The 22,609-nt window shown below is 38.0% G+C and overlaps 1 protein-coding gene across 2 annotated transcripts in view; it reads left to right on the forward strand.

The window, feature by feature from the left end:
• The first annotated feature begins 535 nt into the window (after positions 1–535).
• Aoah (acyloxyacyl hydrolase) overlaps positions 536–22,609 on the forward strand; it is a 227,048-nt gene continuing 204,974 nt past the window's right edge. For both annotated transcript variants that reach the window (XM_074065287.1, XM_074065288.1), the window contains exon 1: positions 536–1,000. In XM_074065287.1, coding sequence (XP_073921388.1) covers positions 859–1,000 — 142 coding nt within the window. In that variant the 5' untranslated portion in view covers positions 536–858. The remainder of the gene's footprint in view (positions 1,001–22,609) is intronic.

Below are 22,609 nucleotides of genomic sequence, written 5' to 3' on the forward strand. Positions count from 1 at the left end.
GGAAGTATAAAAGCATTTAGACATTCTAGGGGAAACTAAGATGCACTACTGGCCAGCCAAGTAAATATGAGTTGGCTGATTCTATCATTTCTTTGCAATGATTTGATTTAAAATCCAGTCCTGCTGACTTACCAATTATTTTCTGCATACCAAACAGAAGATGGAGAACACTTGGCCCTTTAAGGGATAATCCAACTTCTCCAAAAGAAAGCCCCTATTTGACCAGAATATTCTTTGACAGCAAAAAGGGGCCCAGCCTCCCCATATAAAGCTGTTTAAAAAGAAACTAAATAAGTTTTGAAAATAATTCTATATTATATATCATAACTTACTATAAGTACTCTACATTATAAGTATAATTTCTATACAATGCAGGCACTGTGGATCAGGTTGCTATGAGGCTGAGTGATGGTGGTGAATTTTTTCTTCTTCAGTTTTAGTGTTCATTTAGTTTTGTTTTGCAAGAATGAAAGGGGGAGGGCCTCTCTACCAACTCAACCGAACAATTCCGGCAAACTTCAAGGTTCATGTGGTTTATGGTCACTGACTTTAGTCAGGGAGCCCGGAAGTGCTGCTGCTGCTATGCAACTTGGCTTTTTTCCTTTTCTCTGCAATTTTTAGCTCAGAAGATCTCGCCGAGGGCTTCCTCCAGCTCTTCCCAGACCCAAGCCTGTGACTCTCTTAGGGTCTCTAGATAGCCAGTGGTGGGGCTGTGTGTTGTGTGTGGTTTTTATTTGCTTCACACACTCTGTGAGAGTGTGTGCTGGGGACGTGATCGAGAGAGAAGAGGAGGAGAAACGGATTGATTCTGTGGATTGAGCATTGGCATCCTTTAGCCACCTCTACAACCAGCTCTTGATGCATAGCGCCAAGATGAAGTCTCCCTGGAAAGTCCCTACAGTGTTCCCTCTGTTTTTTCTCCTGTTCTTTCACTCTTCTGCCTTTCTAGCCTATGATGACCAGAAGGGCACCAGTCACCCCAATGGCCACAGCTGTCTAGGTATGTAAATATTTTTGTATTTTGTATGTAAATATAGCAGTGAGGTCTAAATCTTTGCTTGCACAATAAATCACTTGATGAATGACATGAATAGGTTAAGATTCCAAGTAAAAGACCAATAACCTCACAGACATAGAAAAACATTGTGTTTACGAATGAGCATTCACACTACATGAATAAATGCCTGTATAGCAGTGCTATCTACGGTTTCTTGTTTGAATTAGTCCTAAAGTCCTCTACTTCATTTGTGATCAGAACTCTTTTCTCTTGGATCAGCAATTGTAACAGCCTGAATTTCTTGCTCTTTTTCATTGGCTTTGACCTCAGACATCTGAGTTGGAATCACTGCCCACCTCCATCCCCCTTGCTCATCCCTACTGACTATAACCCACTCCATGCCTCTGTGTCCTTATTAGTGAAATAAGGTTAATAATACCTACTTTGTAGGGATACTGTGAGACCTGAGATCATGCATATAGGTTGTGGTATTTGCATACAGTAAGGACTCAGCCATCTTAGCTGCCTTCATTCTTTCAGTAAATCTAGACTTGGAGGTCAACTAGGAATTTGGAATGCTTACTGAGATACAGCTGCTTGACTTACCTTTTGTTGAGTGTTTTATTTCTAAGTTGTTTTATATTTTTGGGGTTTACTTTTTGCTATTTTTTCATTTTGTTTTGTGTTTTCTTTTTCTTTTGGAGGAGAGTAGGAAGTAGGGTAAGACCTTTGATGGTGATAGTCTATGTGGAACTTCCATAACAGTGGTGAGCTTTTAGGTGGGTCAGTCCATACAGCCACATAGACTCAGAACTGAGTAGCAGTTGTTCAATATGCAGGCCTCAAAGTAGAATCCTGGCTTGAAAGAGCCCTCAGGTATGTACAGTGGTCACAGGCCCATACAGTCCACCCTTATGAATTGTTTCTAGGTTGACTTCTGGTGTACATTTTGTGGCCCCCATTGATTCTAGTCACCCTAAATGCATGCTCTATAACCAGGCATCCTTATGGATGCATTGTCTCTTTAAATAAATGGCTTTCAAAATTTGGTGTGTGGGCAGGGCCCCTAATCTTGGAAGTCCAGAAATACACTTGCCCCGTAGATTCTCTTATACTCTACCTCATGTCTTTGGCGATGAGTAACAAATAGTGATATGATCATGTGAAATCCCAAGTCAAGGAAGGAAAGGGGTCACATCCCACAAAACATATAAAGAGTCAATACATGATTCAGGAATGGTAAGTAAGGTCTCAGTAAGTGTTGGGAACCCCTCACTATTCTAGAAAAACAGGAAGTATTGGTGTTTGGTTGACACAGAGGCCAAGCTGGGAAGGAGACACAACACAGGCTTGAAAGAAAGTGGAAAGGCAGGAAACCAGAGGCATCCTCTAGGCAGCAGAGGGGGTGAGAATAGGGCTTACTCCTTTTGCAACACCAAAATGTTGCCACTTACTGGGGTGCTCCAGATATTCCTCAGTTCTTGAGTACAATGTCTAACATTAGGACATTCTCCCACATGCAGCAAAAGAACCATCAATAGTACAAAAATAACAAAGAGTGATTTATTAGGAAAGCAAAAGCACACCTCGAGGTGTGAGAGATGCAGTTGAGAATTAACTGTCAGAACAGGGGGGCTGGAGAAGTGCCAAAATGCACCAGTCAGAGCCAATTTCTATTGACTACTTTCTCTTCTGATTATGGGTCTTTATTTTCTGCTTTTGCTGCATGTCTAGTAATTTTTATTGAAAACTGGATAGTTTTAGATAATAGATTTAGCAACTCCAGATCCTAGTCTATTTTTCTGAGTGTCACTGACACTTCTTTTCTTGTAACTTTTCTGGCTTCCACTGTAGATGTGTTTCCCCCACAATGTAAAACCTCTGATGTCTTGGCACATTTTTTTAGCCTGGTATGATTGGATCACTCCCATATCTGTGTAGCTGAGAGTTACTCAACCACTGGGCATGATTGTGCTGAAGCATGTCAAGCTTGTAACACCACACTCTGTTGTGTGTTGGGGATGGGGATTGGTCAATGCATTCAAGTTTGCAGGAGGTTCCCAGGTCTGTCTTGGCTTTCATTTTTTTCTGGACTTTTTTTGGGGTCTCCCCTACACATGTATAGCTTCTCAGCTACCTAGGAACATGTAAACACCTTATCTCAGTCCTTCTATGATGCTTTTTTCCCAAATCATTTCCAGGATCTCCCTGCTAAATTTCTGGCTGATTGCCATTGCTCTATCAAGGACCAAAACTTTGAGTTAGTAAAGTTGCAGGTTCTCCTTGCGAATTCCCAAGTGAGTCCATCATTCTTATCAACAAAACCATGGATCTTTGAACTTTGGCCAAACCACGTCTATCCTATTTACAGTAGAATGGTTGGTTTTTGCAGCCAGTTCCACAATGGTAAAACCACTTTTGTCACCAAGTTGAGGACAGTGTAGATGGATCAGCTCCAGGCAAGAGGACCATTGAGTCTCACCGTTCTTTAAAAAGTTCAAGGATTTTTTTCCTGATCAAGAGTTTCACAATTTATTGTATGCTATTGGTGATTTCCAGTGCCTTGAAATGCTTGTGACAAATTTTCCAGTTTTATACTTGGTCTTTTGCACAGGAGAATCTCCCACCCCTTCACACCATCATGATTAGAATTTCCTCTTGTTATCTGTAGCAGTCTGGAGTTTTGAGGTTTTATAAATCAAATGGCAAGTTGATCTGCTCTAATTTGCATTCTCATTTTGTCAGATTGTGGAAGTTTTTTAAAAGACGGATGTTGTCTAGAGAAAAATTCAGACAGATTTATCTTCATTCCTAGCATTAAAAAATGACTGGCTAAAGAGCTAAAGGGTATGTATGATATTGAAGCAACTTGTTTACTTTCCAAATTTGCAGTCCACAAGGAAAAGGTTGTGTGTGTGTGTGTGTGTGTGTGTGTGTGTACATGCTTATTCTTCATTCTAAAATTTGTTCTTAATCTGAACTTCCATTTTATGTTCATGTCCATTTGGTGAATCACTTTGGAACTAAGTCACATAAATTCTCTCTTGCAATATTATTACAATGTTTACAATGTTTAAGTTGATGGCTGTTTTTTTCTTTCTTGAGTACTTCATGTGTGGTAGACAGAATTATAAAATTGCTTCCTCCTGCTGTACATGTCTGAGTGAGGGCAGAACCTATGACTGTGATGGCTATCACTTCCATGCCTACGCTCTATTATATGACAGAGGCAAAGGGATTTTTCATATTTAATTAAGAATTCTAATCAATTTACTTTGAGTTCATCAAGATTTTTCTAGGTGGGCCTGACATAATCAGAGGATTCCTTTAAATGAAGAGTTTTCTAAGCTGGTACTGAACAAGAAAGAAAGAACCATGTTGCAAACTTCTTATGCAGAAAAGCAGCCTCTAGTCATTGAGAGTGGTCCTAGCTGAGAGCTAGCAGGCAAATGGGACTTCAGTCCTTCACTTGCAAGGAGCTGAATTCTGCCAACAACCAGTGAACTTGCAAGAGGACCCAAGTCTTAAATCAGATTGTGCTCCCAGCTGACATCTTGGTTTCAACCTTATGAAATCCTGAGCAGAGAACCCAATTATGACCAGACTTTGGATGTGCAGAAATTGCCAGATAATAAATTTTGTGTTGATTTAAGCTGATGGGTGTGTGAAAATTTATTACATAGCAATAGAAAGCTAACACACTGTGAAATCTTTCTTCATAAGTGAATCTTCCCTTAAGACTCCCAAGATTTGAGAATTTGTATTTACACAGATAGATTCTAATGTAATCATCCAGTTACTTAGGACTCTTTGCTTTATAATAGTTTAATTTCGGGATGTCTAGAGAACAATTCCAATACATTTCTCCCCAGATTTCCAAAAGAATAGATACTCACAGTCCTTTTGATGTACCTGGTATAGTTCGAAGTCTGTTATGTGTATTTACATACTTAGCTCACCCTCTTGCCCTGTGTAATTCTCACTTTTCAGATGAAGAAAGGGAGATGCAGAGGACAGAGCTAAGTCCCCAATGTCACATTTGTACACAGTAACAGAACCAGGGTTCAAGCCCAGACCATCTGACTAAGAGCCTGGGCTTAATTACTTTTGACTTCTATACCTTACTATTGCTTCACAAGAAAATGTGAAAAATTCAGAAAACAGTGGAAAGAAAATACAAATCACTGGCAATCTCACCATTCAGACATGACCACACATAATTACCGTAAACTAACACTTTCATATTCGTTCTGTCTAGGAAGGTGGCTATGTAAATAGAGAGGTGGATGCAGCATAATTTAATTGGTCGCATCTCTCTTCATCTCTTTTTTTCTCTTTTGTGTAGCACATTTACAAAAAAGAAAAAAAATACTCACACTTCATTCTTGAAGACTAGCATGCTGTCATCTTGGATGTTTTTGGTTTTGCTTACTGTGCAACCTTTCCCAAAATTATGGGCCTCCTTCCTTTTTGTGTAGTGGCTTTGTGATCTTTCTTTTCAGGGTTATGACTCTAGGGCAATCCAGGAAAAGGAAAGGTAGATGGGGTGTGGAAAGTTCAGATTATCAGAAAACTACCATTTGTGTTAAGGTTGAGATTAAATTCAGTGATAATTTAAAAGTTCAGACAGAAGGTTAAAGACAAGTGCAGAGGGTGGCAGTCAAGGACTGGCTAGAGTAGAGGTGCTCTGGCTAGACCTTGATGATGTGTAAGGCCCTGGAGGGTGCAGGTGAGTGGCAGGTCAGCAGAAGTTGCAGGGGACCCTGCAGATTGCACTCCTGAAATGAAACCATGAACTCCACAGATACCTCATCTGCAACTGTGGGAGGTGTAAGGACTGAGGACAAAGCCTAGCACAAATCCCGAGATCAGTAACACAAAATCAGGTGACATTTTTGCCTGAGATCACTCTTAGAGGGAAGGGAAGGAAAAGAAGAACTAAGGTGCCCAAAGGAAAGTAAATTTAAATACATAAATGGCAAGATGAAATGTTTTCTGCCACCAACAGAAATAGTGTCTTATCAATAAGTGCTCAGTTAGAGGACTACAGAAAGTAAAATTTCTGTGTGTCTAAATTGTGATAAAAAATCTGTAATCTTCTCTGCTGGTCTAAATCTTTCCTATTTTTGTCAGTGACACTCTTTTTCCATTCACACTGCCTTGGACCACCTTTGTCTCTTTTTTTTTTTAATTTTTTATTTATTTTTATTTTTATTTTATTCATATGTGCATACAATGTTTGGGTCATTTCTCCCCCTTTTCCCCCCTTACTCCCCCTGCCCCCTCCCTCTTTCCCCCTACCCCCTCGCTACCCGGCAGAAACTATTTTGCTCTTATCTCTAATTTTGTTGAAGAGAGAGTATAAGCAATAATAGGAAGGACCAAGGGTTTTTGCTAGTTGAGATAAGGATAGCTACACAGGGAGTTGACTCGCACTGATTTCCTGTGCATGTATGTTACCTTCTAAGTTAATTCTTCTTGATCTAACCTTTTCTCTAGTTCCTGGTCCCCTTCTCCTATTGGCCTCAGTTGCTTTAAGGTATCTGTAGTTTCTCTGTGTTGAGGGCAACAAATGCTATCTAGTTTTTTAGGTGTCTTACCTATCCTCATACCTTCCTTGTGTGCTCTCACTTTATCTTGTGATCAAAGTCCAATCCCCTTGTTGTGTTTGCCCTTGATCTAATGTCCACATATGAGGGAGAACATAACATTTTGTTCTTCTTCATGGCTGCATAAAATTCCATTGTGTATAAATACCACATTTTCTTAATCCATTCCTCAGTAGTGGGGTATCTTGGCTGTTTCCATAACTTGGCTATTGTGAATAGTGCTGCAATAAACATGGGTGTGCAGGTGCCTCTGGAGTGAGTCACAGTCTTTTGGGTATATCCCCAAGAGTGGTATTGCTGGATCATATGGTAGATCAATGTTTAGATTTTTAAGTAGCCTCCAAATTTTTTTCCAGAGTGATTGTACTAGTTTACATTCCCACCACCAGTGTAAGAGGGTTCCTTTTTCCCCACATCCTCGCCAACACCTGTTGTTAGTGGTGTTGCTAATGATGGCTATTCTAACAGGGGTGAGGTGGAATCTTAGCGTGGTTTTGATTTGCATTTCCTTTATTGCTAGAGATGGTGAGCATTTTTTCATACGTTTTTTGGCCATGTGAATTTCTTCTTTTGAGAAAGTTCTGTTTAGTTCGCTTGCCCATTTCTTTATTGGTTCATTAATTTTGGGAGAATTTAATGTTTTAAGTTCCCTATATATTCTGGTTATCAGTCCTTTGTCTGATGTGTAGCTGGCAAATATTTTCTCCCACTCTGTGGGTGGTCTCTTCAGTTTAGAGACCATTTCTTTTGTTGAGCAGAAGCTTTTTAGTTTTATGAAGTCCCATTTATCTATGCTATCTCTTAATTGCTGAGCTGCTGGGGTTCCATTGAGAAAGTTCTTGCCTATACCTACTAATTCCAAAGTATTTCCTACTCTTTCCTGTACCAACTTTAGAGCTAGGGGTCTGATATTAAGATCCTTGATCCATTTTGCACCTTTGTCTCTTTATCATTCAAATCAGAGCCATCTTTCACCACTCTGGGCAGCATGTACAGGTGGGGACCAGAGTTATAACCTGTCTATGAAAGCATTTTACATATTAAACCAAACACAAGTGAGGAGGAAAGTGGGGCTTAAAACTCTTTCAAAGGCTTCTTGAGTATTAAATAGTGCTTAAAAAAAAAACTCAGTGAATTAATTTAAATGTCAATGACTGAGAAACATAGATTATTAACCCCCTAAATCATCCATATAAAGAAAATCATTTTGATCATTTACACCATTATTGATTCGACCACATTGGGAAAGTGGCAGAAAGGCAGAAGCTGTCCAAGCACTGTGCAATCAACATCTGCTTAGTGTCCAAGTGGAACGAGCAATTCAGTGCCAACAAATATGGGAAATTAGGCATTCCCACAACTTAGCTCTGATTTCCAAATATATTTAAGAGCATGTCCTCAGGTTTATGTAGGTTCCTCACTGTCAGACTTGTCTTTGGGACTGGATGTAGGGTTGCTTGTGATGGTTGTTGGCTCAATAGTCTCACAACCTCTGTAGTGGCTCCTTTTGGAGTATCTCTCCAGTCACAGCAATCTTGCCATTATGAGAATCCTATATGTACCTTGAACTCTCCTCAGTCCTGGCTGCCTCATATCCAATGCTCTAAAGGCAGCCCAGATTTTCTCTGCTGGACAGTTGACTTAGCATCCAGAAAAGGGTCCATGTTTGTCTGTGTGGGCTTTAGTGTCACATGCAAATTCAGGATTGTGGGATCCAGGAGGTGACCTAAGTTCCTAAAAAAATGAAACCAGTTCATCTGTAGGACAGAGATGGAGCCAGCCTAAGAGGCCAGGAGAGGGACTTCTTATTTCCTGCACACTCATCATTACTTAATTTTATACTTTAAAAGAATGAACTTTTATGGTGTGTGAATTATTTCTCAATAATGCAGTTATTTTTGAAAGTATGTTTTTTATTTAAAAATATATCAGCCTGACTTAATCACTTTAAAAACAATGCAATCACGATTACAGTGAGGAATAAGCCAAATTTAAGCTGGCTGTAACCTTGACCAAGTTATTTATCTCTGTCTGAGATTTTCTGCCTGCCAAGTGGGGAATAATATCTATTCTATATGGTCATAGAGATGATTAAATGAGTTAATACATGTAAACCTTTCAGAAGACCATTTCTACAGAAAGTGCTCAATAAATGATAACACTTATAATTACTAACTTGAAAATGTAATTTGTATGCCTAAAGAACACTTGTATATAATAATTACTTTCTCCAGGCATTGCTCTAGTAAGTCCAGGTTCAAATCAGCAAAAAGATGGAGGACAAATGCCCCCACAGAGAAGTTTTGGAGAGCTACAAAGATGGCTGTTGAGCAGTAGCAAAACAAATTTTAAAAATAAGAAACAGGGATGAGACATAGATCAGTGGTAGAGCGTTTGCCTAGCATGTACAAGGCCCTGGGTTCAATCCCAGAACCAAAAAAAGAAAAGACCAAAAAAAAAAGAAGAAGAAACAAACATGATTAGTAGGACCTGACACAGTACCTATAATCCCAGCTACTCTGGAGGTAGAGATTGAGAGGATTGAAGTTCAAGTCTAGCCAGGGTAAAAAGTTAGTGAGACCCTCAAATTCAGCAAACAAGTGGACATGGTGACTCATGCCAGCCCATCTATGTGGGAAGCAAAGGTAAGAGGATAATGGCCTGAGGCTGTCCCTGGACTAAAAGGGTGAGACCCTCCCTGAAAATAACTGAAGTGAAAAGGTTTGGGGCATTGCTCAAGTGGTAGAGCACCTGTCTAAAAAGCATGAGGCCCTTAGTTCAAACCCAAGTACCTCAAAAAAATATGATTACTAACTGTTCATCTTCATCCACGTGTATGGAACACAAATTAATGAAATTCCATGAAAAATCGGAAAGGACTAATTTCATGGGTTGAGATGATGACTATAAATATTCCATTTTATTTATCGGCTAATAAGGCAAGAACATACTTCTGGGATGAAGGCTGAGACTGTGTTAGAATGGCGACTAATGGTAGATGGTAGCTAAGGAAGATGAGTCCTTGCTTCATTCGGATGACAGACATGCAAGTCCCTAATCAAGTTGTGCTCAATAGTTTTGGTTGCCCAAGGCTTTCAGGAAAGAGGTGCCTATAACAGAATCTTTGAGATAACGAAACTTCCTCCTTTCACTGGACATCTTTGGGTAGAACCATTGCTAAAATTCTCAAATTTTAACACAGTCCTCTCCCTCTCACCTAGACCATACTTTCATCTTACTCTGGGGATTTTATGAACATGCAGTCACTAGTTGTCTACAGCTAAGCTGTTTGCCTTTGACCTGTGTGGCCTCGCTCTCTGCCAACAGCGCTTTACAGTTTACATAGGCCCTGGGAGAGGGCCTAGTTTATCACTCATTCTAAAGTACTGTAATTTTTTAGAAGTGCTGGGGTTTGAACTCAGGGCCTCACTCATGCCTGCTAGGCAGGTACTTTACTTGAGCCATGCCCTTAGCCCTTTTTGCTTTGGTTCTGGGTCAGTTCCTTTGGGGAATCTGAGGCCTGGTCCCATTTTGGAACAACTCCAAGGAGCCCATTTTGCACCAGAGTTCTCTGTGGGACCAGCTGAGGCCTTCTGTGACAGCTGCATAGGCCAGCTCTTTCCTCTCTTACTGTTGTCTTTGCTCTCTCACTGTCTTTTCCCAGAGCACTCCTCAGTAAACTCCCTCCACAACAATGTCTGAGGAAGCAACTTCAAACAGTAAGACACCAGTTTGCACTACTTAAGCACCTGGCTTGGTACCCGGTCCATGTTCAGTAAATGTTAATCCCTTGAGAGGAGTCCTCTCACACCCACTTTTCTTGTTACGATTTCCAGTCACCCAGATAGACTTTGCCAGAAGTTCTGAGTTGTGGGGGAAATGAATTGGCAAGAGTGATGGTGTGCCAGTTTCCAGACCCATGCTTTAAGAGACTGGCAGCTTCTAGTTCCTGTATCTTGGAATTCTCTCTCTAGGGTTCCGGAGATGCCATGTAAGAAGTCCTACCACCCTGGCCCTGTCATGTGTAGGTGTGCTGATGGATGTTCCCACATGAACCAACCTTCTAGCCATTGCCAAGGTGCCAAACATGTGGGTAAAGCTATTTTAGACAGTCCCAAATCCATCAATCCACCATCTGAATATCACCTAGTCATCCCAGTCACTCTTACTTGAACCAAAAAAATCACCTGATATGCTCTGAACAAATTCCTGACCCACAAAATCATGACAGAACAAAAGGATTGCTTTTCTTAGTTTGATAACAGAAGTAAATAACCAGAACAAGTCTACTGTAATCCCCTCAACACCTCCCTCTAACTTTCTATGGCTTTGTGGGAATGGGTCAGGGAAGGGGATGAGAAACTCATGGCTGTTTTACTGGGATGGAGGTCTGGGGCTCTCAGGGTAGGTAACTTGACTAAACCCAGAGATGTCATTTTCAACCAGCCAGAAGTCGAACTGATGTCATCCTTTCTCAAGTGCATTTCCATTTGACAGGGCTTCGTTTGGTGCAAATGGATGGAATGATAGTAAATAATCACTTAGGTGAAGATGACATCCCAGCCTGGTTCCAAGGGACCTTAAACTTCTGCTCCAAGTCTCTGGTGAATAGATCTCCACTGAGTCTGGGTCTTTAGGTTTTAATTTAAAAGGAGACTTTGGAAATAGAGGTGTGTTCCTTAGAATGTACAATGACCTGAGGAAATGATGCCTTGGGGAAATCTATCTAATCAATAGCAAATATCTATCACCCTTTGGACAGACAGAATGAAGCTTAAGAATGGTCTCTAGGGAAGCCAAGTCTAAGAGCCTAAACCTCTTATTTGCTTTAATTGGGCCAAAGGGGTCTTAACCATATTGACTTCCCCTTGTCTGTCACTTCTCCCCCAATGTAGGATCATATCAAATCATCAGGAACATCTCATCCCAGCAATGAAAGACAATTAACCACAGAGTGGTTATTAACCAGCAATGGAACATCTTTAGGAAAAAACCATTTAGAGACAAAAGGAAAGTTGTCAGAGTAAAAATGGAGTCATGCCAGGCATGGTGATACATGCCTGTAATTCTTGCCCGTGGGAGGCTTAAATAGGAAGATCATGAGTTTGAGGCCAGCCTGGACTACATAGTGAGATCCAGGTCCACCTAAACTATATAGCAAGACCCTGTTCTCAAAACAAACAGCAAAAATGGAGTGACTTGATGGAGTGGTTCAAGTGGTAGAGTTCCAGCCCCAGTAGTGCCCAAAATAAAAAGTATATTAAAAATGGAGTCACTTATGCCAACCCTTCCCAAAAGTAACTATAGTTGAGAGGTTTGGGAATGAGGATTCTCACTTGTGGATACTAACACCAAAGCCCTTCCAGGTACCTCTGACAGAGGGTAAAGTCCTATCTTCTGACTGACTCCCACTTGTATTCTGCTTTATAGCGGTGGTTCTAGCTTTAGGCTTAAACAACAGGCTCTTTCCACTTTCATACCTCAGCCAATATAACTTGACCCTTTATCATGCAGTAGTTTATCCTCAATCAGGAAACCTACAAAGCTGCATTTTTGACACCCTGACTCCCTCAGATGTTTAAACACAAAAGGGCTGTAACAGGTACTTAAAACTGCTTTTGCTAAAAAGCAGCAACTCTTCACATGGACCTGCAAATGCTCTGCCTCCATTTCCTTTGCTCTGAACCCTTGAATTCTCATGCTACTTTGAATTCATGTAACAAGTGCTGGGTAAACTTCTTGTGACAAGAGGCTATATCTTTTTACTCTTGGACAACTATTGCCCTGCTGATCCAACAACAGAATGGCCACTTTCTTAGCAGCTGTTTCTGAGCTTAATAACTTTCCCATGTCCTTACAGAAAACAGGACTCTGTCCCATCACCTTCTGTCATCAGGAAGCAGCCAAGGGAAACTCTCCATCCATACTCTTGAATGATTTCAGGGTCCTGAGCTCTTAAGCACATAAGCCTATAGGAAGGCATGACCAGGGACAAGGAAATACCCTGAGCTATGGAACTCCATTCTAAAACCTTCACATGACCCACACCAGATCCTTATAAGCCTATTCCCCATAACAAGGTTAAACGGGGAAGGGCAAAGAGGATCAAATGGGAAGGCCAAACCAAATGCAGAAGCTATGCCTTCCACAACAACTCACCCTCTGCTCTATGGCCAAACCATTTGGTGAGGCCACAAGTGGAGGGGCCTTAGCTTTGTGTAATTCAGTAATCTCACCCTGGTGGATAGAAATTCAGCTTGACAGCTTCCATGTACATTTTGGCTCTTATCCAACTGCCCATCACACCCCTTGAGGTAAACTGTTTCTGTTTAGGTGGTTGGCTGTCACTCAACTTCCCACCTCCTACCTCAAGGTTTCTTAAAAGATGAGAGAAAGGAAGAAAGAAAGAAAGAGAAATTGACTCTGAGTTAGTTTATCAAAGACTTTAAAATATGAGTGAATATGAAGAAACAAAGAAAAAGTAAAAGATTTAAAGGAAACTATTATGAAAATGTTTAGCAAATAAAGAAAATGTCAACAGAGATAGACATAAAATCCTAATAAAGAGCTAAACAGAAATTCTAGACTTAAGAAACAACAATGAAAATTTTGCTGGATGAGCTCAGAAGAAAATCTGAGTTCACAGAAGAAAGAATCAGTGAACTTGAAAATAGATTAGTAGAAAATATCCCAAAGGCCACAGAAAAACAAAGATTGAAGGAAAAATGAGTAGAGCCTTAGAAGCATGTAGTACAATATATAGTTTCTCAACATTTATGAAATGGATGTCCAAGGAGGAAAGAAAAGAGGGAAAAGGGAAGGTAAAAATATTTGAAGAACTAATAGTCAACACCTTTTCAAAATTGAGGAAAAGTATTAATCTACAGGTCCAAGGATCTCCACAAAGTCCAATCTGGACAAACACTAAGAAGTAAATTTTGACATCTCATAGTCAATCTTCTGAAAACCAAATGCAGGTGGCAAAGGTAGGAAGACCATAGTCTGAGGGGGTCAAAAATATGAGCCCCTATCCAAAAAATAACTAAAAGCAAAGACAGGCTGGGGACATGACTCACGTGGAGCACCTGCAGAATAATGTGAGGCTCTGAGTTCAAAACCCAGTACCACAAAAAAGGAAAGGAAAGAGAAAAGTACCAGAAATGGTAAATATGAAGGAATATATATTTACACACATTTCTCTTAATTTCTTTAAGAATGGAAATTTGTTTAAAGCAATATTTGTAACACTACCTTATTTATGACACATATAGATAGAAGATGTATTGAAAAATACCCCAAGGAAGACATGAGGAAATGGAACACTATTAGAATAAAGCTGTGATATTTTGCCATACTTAAATCAGTATTAACTTAAAATCAATTTTGATAAGTTAAAGATACACATTGTAATCTCAGTAGTCACTGGAAATACAAAAATATTACTAAATAGCCACCAGAGAGAAAAATAGGGCCCCAAAACACTTGTTTCCACAAAAGGAGGCAATAATCAAACACAGAAGTCCAAACAAAAACAATAAATAAACACAACATAAGAAATACAGGAAGATGCAAGCTGAACTACTTAAAAAATGACATACTATACATGTTAATTGCATACTTGAACCAAAAGATAAGATAATCAGACTGGGGTTTTTTGAAGCAAATCAAATTATATTCTATTAGCAGAGACACATTCTAGATTTAAAGAGACAATGGGCTAAAAATGAAATGATGGAAAAATATATGCCATAGAAATAGTAACCATAAAAGACTTACGGAAGTTTTAGTATTAGAAAAATAATCTAAAATAAACTAAAAATATTCTAAATAATCTTAAAATAAAGAGACATTTTATAAAAGGCGGCTCTAATAAAGTGCCACTATGTCAATAAAGAAAAATTATTGTATATTATCATAACAATTACTGGTGTAAATTATGTGTATGAACTTAATAACAGAGCCTCAAAATATAAGAAGCAAAATACTGGCAGCATTGTAAAGAAAAGTATGTGATTCAACTATTTAGTTTAAAATTTCAACACTACTTTCTTTTTAATTGATGGAACTAGACAAAAAGTAAGGCTATAGAAGATAGGAACAACACTGAGAACTAACATGACTTAGATACTAATTTCTCAAGCACTCCATCCAATGACAGCCACATATGCACTATCTTTCAGAATTCATAGAACATTCTCCAGAATTAACCATATTATCCAGGAAAGCAAGTTACCAATCCATTTTAACAAATTTAAATCACATGCCTATTTCTCAAATTAAATTACAATTCAATAATGGGAAAAATCTGAAGGACACCAAAGTATGTGGAAGTAATACATTTCCTTTTAAAAAAATACAAAGGAGGAAAAGTCACAGGAAAATTCGAAGATAGTTTGATTTAAGTGAAAATAAAAGCAAAGTATACCAAAATCCATGGACTTCAGCTAAAGAGTATATAGAGAAAAGTATAGCTTTGAACACATTATAAAGGCATATCTAAAATCAATAACCTCAATTTCAACCTCAAGAAGCCAGAAAGAGAAAAATTCAAACTAAACCAAGGAGAAGAAAGCAAATAACTAAGATCAGAGTAGAAATTAATAAAATAAAAAACACAACTACAATAGAAAAAACTGACGAAACCAAAATTCACTTCTTTGAAAAGACCAATAAAACTGGCAAACTATTAAATACACTTACCATTTTAAAAGGAGGAAAAAAAAATCAATCAAGAATGACACGACAGAAGAAGTCACTATAGACTCAAAGGAAATTAAAATGATTATAAAAGAATATTATAAATAGAGGAGATGAGCTGATTTGGTTTGTAATACATATATGCATGAAAATGTCACAAGGAAACTCCCTGTTTAGCTATCCTAAGCAAACAAAAATGTCATGACTTTTTCTTTTATAAAATTGGAGAACAGTAGGGCAGAGCAGGTCCTGTCTGGGATGTTGGTACCAGTGGTGGGGAAGGAGGCGGGGAAAGGGTGTAAGAGGGTGAATATTGTACAAATACTGTGTACACATGTATGTAAATGGAAAAATGAGACCTATTGAAACTATTCAGGAATGGGCAGAGGGGGATAAAGGAGAATGATGGAGGGGGTGATTTCAATTATGATATATTTCATGTATTGTAAGAACTTTTATAAATGTCACAATGCACCCCCACCCAGCACAACAATAAAAAAAGAAAATACTATGAACAATTTGGTGCCAAGAAGGTAGAGAAATTGATAAAATAGACAAAATTTAAGAGGATACAAATATCCAAACAATGACTCAAGAAGATATAGAAAACCTGAATAGACCTATACTAAGTAAAGAAATGAAATTAATAATTAGAAATTGTATTAATTTTCTTGAGCTCTTATCTACCACAAACTAAGTGGCCTAAAAACCACAGTTCTAGATGCTAGAAGTCTGAAATTAGGTGTCAAGTTCTTTCTCCTAGCTCCTGGGTGTTAACCATACTCCTTGCTTTCTGGTGGCTTGTAGTTGTATAATTTCAATCCCTTCCTTCCTTTTCTCATGGATGGCTTCCCTCTCTGTGTCTGCCTTCACGAGTCCTTCTCTTCTGTGTATGTCTCTTCCAATAAGAACATTGGTCATATTGGATTAAAGGCCCTCTCTACTCTAGCATGACCTCATCTTAACTATTTACGTCTAAAAGCACCATATTTCCAAATAAGGCGCATTATGAAATCCAAGGAAGGATATGAATTTGGGGAGACATTATTCAGCCAGGTACAGAAAATCCCAAGCCTTTCTAGCTTCACTAGTACATTCTATAAAGTAGAATACCATATAGAATAGAATAGAAAGTAGAAATAATTCCAACACAACACAAATCATTTCATAAAACAGAAAAGGAAGAAAGATATCCCACTTCATGTTCTGCTTTACACTACGCCAAGTCCAGACAGAGACATCACAAGGAAAAAATTAACAGAACACTATCTTTTAGAAACATAGATGCAAAATCCTTACTTAACAAGACATTGACAAAATGAGCCCAGCAACATATAAAATGAATAATACATTATGACCAAGTGGAGCTTATGCCAGAAATGCATTATTGTTTTAATGTCTGAAAATCAATTCATGGAATATGCAAATGAGTAGAATAGTAGCTGTAACAATGTTATCATGAAATTATGAAAGGAAAGGAGAACTCCTTAATCTGATAAAGGCCATCCATGAAAACCACACTGCTGACTTCATACTTGATGGCAGATTTAATGATTTCCTCCTAAGCCCAGGAGCACTGTAGGATGCACATTCTTCGCACAACTACTCAGAATTGTATCAGAGACATATAGTAGTCTACTTGGTTGACTAAAGAAAGAAATTAATGAAGTCATATGACTGTAAAAGAAGTAACTTTATCTTTATTTTCAGACAACATGATCCTAAACACGAAAAGTCTTTACGTATGAGTTTAGCAAGGTTTCAGAATTCAAGATTGATGTTCTGTCTTAGTCTGTTTTCTATTGTGATAACAAAATACCTGACTAAGGCTAATTTGTAAAGAATAGAAGTTTATTTGGCTCATGCTTCTAGAGGCTGGGAAGTTCTTGGACTTCCTATGTCAGCATCTGATGAAGGCCTTCTTGCTGCATCATAATAAGGTAGAGGACACCACATGGGGAGACAGAGCAAGCATGGAATCTTAGGTCTCTCTTCTCATAAAGACACTAATCCTATCAAGGGACCCTCCCCTTATGACCTCCTCTAATTCTATTTACCTCCTAAAGGCTCCCACTCCAAACATATTAACATACGAATTTGGGGATTAACTTTCCAACACTTGAAATACATTCAAGTCTCAATTATCGGAGCTCAGCTGGCAGTAAGAAGCAGATAGATGCAAGAAGAAAACAAAGTAGAAGAGAGACGAGAGTGATGCAAGTAGCTATCATGTCTGCTTAAATTTTCTGGAAAATCCCATGGATATGTCTGTTGCCTCCAAAGTATAGACTCACTCTAGAAGGATCCCAGGGATTCTTGTCCCCCTGTTGCTCTGTGGTCTTTAAGAAGAAAGGCATCAAGCCTGCTTTCCAGCAGGAGAGGATGGTTTCTAAGATCAAAGACCTAGAGCCCCAGCTGAGAGAATTATACCTGTAGAACTATAGATGAAACCAAGAATGAAGAAGTTCCAAGTGGATATGACCTGTATGTGAACACAGCCAATAGCCATCTCAACATTTCTGATGGCCTGAGGAATGTCTGATGTAGGTATGTCAAACAGAACTGGAAGGAATGTGCTGAGAGATTCAACCACTCAATTTGCATGCTGGGCTCCCTGAGGTTTACTTCTAGCCATCACTACTGGGAGGTGGGTATGGGGACAAGCAAAGAATGGGATGTGACATTTGCAGAGAATCTGTTACTCTGTGAGGGGCAATTCTGCCCAAAAAGTGACTTTGTGTGTGGGTTTGAGAAAAGGGCTTCACTGCCAGCAAGAAGCCCTTGACTGCTCTCTAGGTGAATCCCAGATATACCTGCTGGGGATTTTTCTCCATATGGATGTGGGGAGCCTTCCCTTTTGTGATGTTAGCAATAGATTCCTTATCTTTACATTCACTGAAATTTCTGCTGCAGAGCCACTGTGCCCATTCTTTGCTCCTGTGAATGCAACTCAGAATGACAAGGATTTCCTGGTCTTTGTCAGTCTTCTAATTTCTCCTGGATATGGCAAATAAACCTTTGAACACAAAAATATCTATAGGAGATTGCTGTGTTCTCATAACCATAGCTAAGATTTTTGTGCTAAGTACATAGTTGGTACAAAGACATTGCAGAATTAGTTAGGAAAAATTACTTTTAAATATGAAGTATTGTCATGGTTGTTTTCCTTATAACTTAGGCTTGTATTTCTGTTCCCATCAATATATTCTAAACTTTTAGTTAAACTTCCAAATGTTTTCCTTTTTATTTTCTGTGATATAAACTTATTGTGTAGTAGAAGTTGGAAAAATAACCTTTTTATCCCAATAACCTTTGTATCCAAATAAAAATTTGTATAAAAAGAAATATTTGTCTATATTAGCAACAAGTATTCAAGTATTGAAATTAAGAAAAGAATCCCATTCACAGTACAACAAAGACACTTAGGAATAAATATGACAGTAGAAATGTAATTACTATACACTGAAAATGAGAAAACATTGCTGAGAGAATTTAAAGCTTTGAGGAAATGGACACATAAATTGTTTCCATGGCTTGGAAGATTGAATAGCAATGCTAAAATGTCAATATACCCAGACTGATCTGTAGATTAAACACAATTCTAACCAAAATCTTAATGAGATGCTTTTATTGGGGGGTGTATGGAAATTAGCACACAATTATAAAATTAATATGGAAATGAAGAGAAACCAGAATAGCTGAAATAATTTTGAAAAACACTTTTGGAGAACTTACACTACTTGATTCCAAAACTTTCTCTGATGCTGCAGTAACTAAAGCAAGGCTAGTTATAAGTCAGTGGAACAAAAGGGGGAGCCCAGAAGAAAACCCCACTCATTTACAGGCAATTGATTTTCAACCAAGGTTCTAAGGCAATCCAGTGAGGAAAAGGAAGTTGTTCAGAAACAGATACTAAAATAATGGGATATTTATATGCAAAAAGAGAAAGATGGAAAAGAAAATTAGACCCTTATTTTAACCACACACAATTTTAAACTCAATACCTGAATGTAAAAATTATAGCTATGAAACTTCTGGATGACAATCTTTGTGACATTAGATTAGGCAAAAATTCTTAGATATGACATCAAAAGCAGCATCCAAAAAAGAGAGAAAAAAAGATAAATTGTACTTTATGAAATTTAAACATTTTTGCTCTCCAAAAACTATCATTAGACAATGAAAATACAAACCATTGACTGGGTGATAATGATTACTTAATTCACATGATTTATAGCTTTCACTTTCAAAAGACATTTTAATATATGCAATGTGGCACTTAGAAAAATATAAATTTCAAGGTAAAATAGAGCTGGATATGAATCACCAGTTAGCCATTGCTTATTGTGAAAGGATGACCCTCTTTGTGACTCAGATTTCAGGGTTTTGTTGTTTTTTTTTTTCAGATAGGGTCTCATGCTAAATTTGCCAGGGCTGGCCTCAATCATGATCCTCCTACCTCCTCCTCTCGAGTACCTGCAATTGCAAGTGTGTACACGACTACTACCAGCTTATCTTTGACGTGGGGAAGATCTCACTAACTTTTGGCTCAGGCTGGCCTTGAACTGAGATCCTCTTGTCTCTGCTTCCTGGATAGTTAGGATTATAGGTATGTACCACCATGCCTGGGCCTGAGCTTCAGATTTTTCTGTAAAATGTAAAGTACCAATCTCATGACAGTATTTGAAAGATTAAATGTAGTTGTCAAAAAAAAAAAAAAAGGCAGAGACCTTGAGTTAAAAAAAAAAAAGGTATTACTGAAAAATGTCATTTTATGTTTTCCTTAAACTTATTAAGGTAGAAGACAGCTGTTAAAACAGGAAATTATTTGATGAAAGAGAATTAATTTTTCTGATTATAAAAGATACATGGTCTTCATAGAGATTCTAATTGTCAAAGAGGGGTTCTTTGTTTCATTTTTTTCTTTCTTTCTTTTCTTTAATTTTTTTGTTGTACTGGAGTTTCCACTCAGGTCCTCAAACTTACTCCTACAAGGGCTCTGCCACTTGAAGCATGCTTCCAGCCCATCACGCTTTTAGGTTATTTTCTAGATGGGGTCTAATGTTTTTGCCTGGGCTGGGCTCAGACCATGATTCTCCTACTTATGTCTTCCATGTTAAGGGGCTTACAAATATGCACCCCACTTGCTTGCTGAGATGGGGGGTCTCACTGACTTTTTGCCAGGGCTGGTCTTAAACTGCAATTTTCCCAATCTCTGCCTCCTGAGTAACTGGGACTACAGGCATGAGCCACCATACCAGCCTACAAAAGTATTTATTTCTTTTTTCTTTTTTTTATTATATTATTGTACATTTTGACATTTGCTAAAGTTCTTACAATAGATCATAGTTGAATTTACCTCCTCCATCATTCTCCTTTATTTCCCTACCCTCATTCTTACAATAGTGTCAACTGCTCTCATTTTTCCATTTTTCACACATAAATATATAATATTTCCACTACATTCAGCTTCCTTTACCCTTTCTTTATATTCTCCCATCTCCCACTGGGTGTACCAACCCCCAGATAGGACATGTTTTCTCTTCCTGTCCTCCATTTTTGAAAAAAAAAGACATTTTTGGTTGTTTAATATAGCTATACAGGGTGTTTCACTGTGACACTTTCATGTACACAGGTATTATAACCCGAATTGGTTCATCTCTATTTTTCTCCTTTCTACCTTCGTCCCCTTCTTATGGTGATTTCAATAGGTTTAAAAAATCTATATTCATTCTTGTCTAGAAAGCACATCAACCATATTCACCTTCTTGACTTCCTTCTTTTACCCTCCCTCTCCCATTACTACCTACCCTTAGTATAACCTGGTCTTCGTAATAGCACCTATATTTATATTGTGTCTGTCTCCCATACATGAGAGAAGCTACAAAAGTATTTTAAAGAACAAAATCAACTGTAATCCCCAAACCCAGAAGATCACTATTGATTCTTTGGTGTATTTTCTGTCACAATTATCTAGGTTTGGATTTATGGTGTTTGGATCTTGTTTTATTACATTGTTTTATTTCTAAATTTGAGTTGCTAAATAGACTATCTAAAACCAAATGCTGTATAATTTTTTCAATGAAAACTTTGTAAGAACATTTGGCAATAGTAAGCATTTGCTGACTCATCAAACTTTTTTAGTGAATAGGCTGTGGATAGACTCAAAAATGTTGGGCATTGTTTAAAATTACCTGTTATCTACCTACCTATGATTTGTTTATCCTTTTATCCATCCATCCTCTCTCTCTCATATATCCTAGAATGCAAATATTAAAGTTAATTAGAAAGTTAAATCACACTTTTCTTAAAGAAAAAATCTGGTTAATTTTCTTAGTGATAAGGTCTAGCTTTGCCATTTAGATTTATACAGAGGTCATTTTTCATAACTTACATGAGCTAAATTTACAGCTCAAACATTTGGCGAACATATATATGAAGAATGTGTTAAAATAAAAGCATGTTATGGGTTAGGTATAGCTCAGTGGTAGAGTATCTACCTGGTATGTGGGAGGCCCTGGGCTCCATCCCCAGTACCATTAAAATAAAATAAAATAAAATAATTTTCTTAAACTATTGTATAGGCAAAAGTTAAATGGAAAATAACAATATTTCGCTTTCCTAATTTTTCGTAGTATATTAGATTTAGCAGGGTCTAAGCAAAACAGTAATTGATATATTTTTAAATGAACATTAGTGAATTCTGGGGTATATTTGTCGAAAAGTTGAGAAATTGAAAAGACTGCATTGACTTGTTACATGTATTTTTACAAATCAGTTATTTTTAGTTCTTTGCTTTCAACAAAATTAGAGGGCCCTTAATAAAGTTATCAGGTTATAGGTCATTTAAATAACTTTCAATGATAGATCACTCTAAGGTTTTTGGAATTTAGCTCAGAAGGAGTTCAAAGAACTGAGTGACATCGCTATACTGAAAGTACTTCCATTCCCATCTCCTTAACTAAACGTGTTTCTTAACTAAACACTTATCTGTTTAAAAATGAAAAATAAGAACAAAAGCAATGCTGAATCTTTTCTCTGTATGAACTCAGGGCCACACACTTGCTAGGCATGCTCTACCACATGAACCACACCTCCAGCCCTTTTTTGCCTTGGGTTATTTTTGAGACTGGGTCTTGCTTTATTCTCTGACTGGCCTTGAGCCATGATCCTTCTGATCTCCACCTCCTGAGTAGGTAGGATTACAGGCTTGAGCCACTGCTACCAGCTCAATAAGTAGTATTCTATATCAGATATTGGCACTAATTCAAAAGGTTCAACCACTTAATTAAGAGGTTCAATTATA

The sequence above is a fragment of the Castor canadensis genome, chromosome 2, assembly GCF_047511655.1.
Source record: "Castor canadensis chromosome 2, mCasCan1.hap1v2, whole genome shotgun sequence".
Lineage (NCBI taxonomy): Eukaryota > Metazoa > Chordata > Mammalia > Rodentia > Castoridae > Castor > Castor canadensis.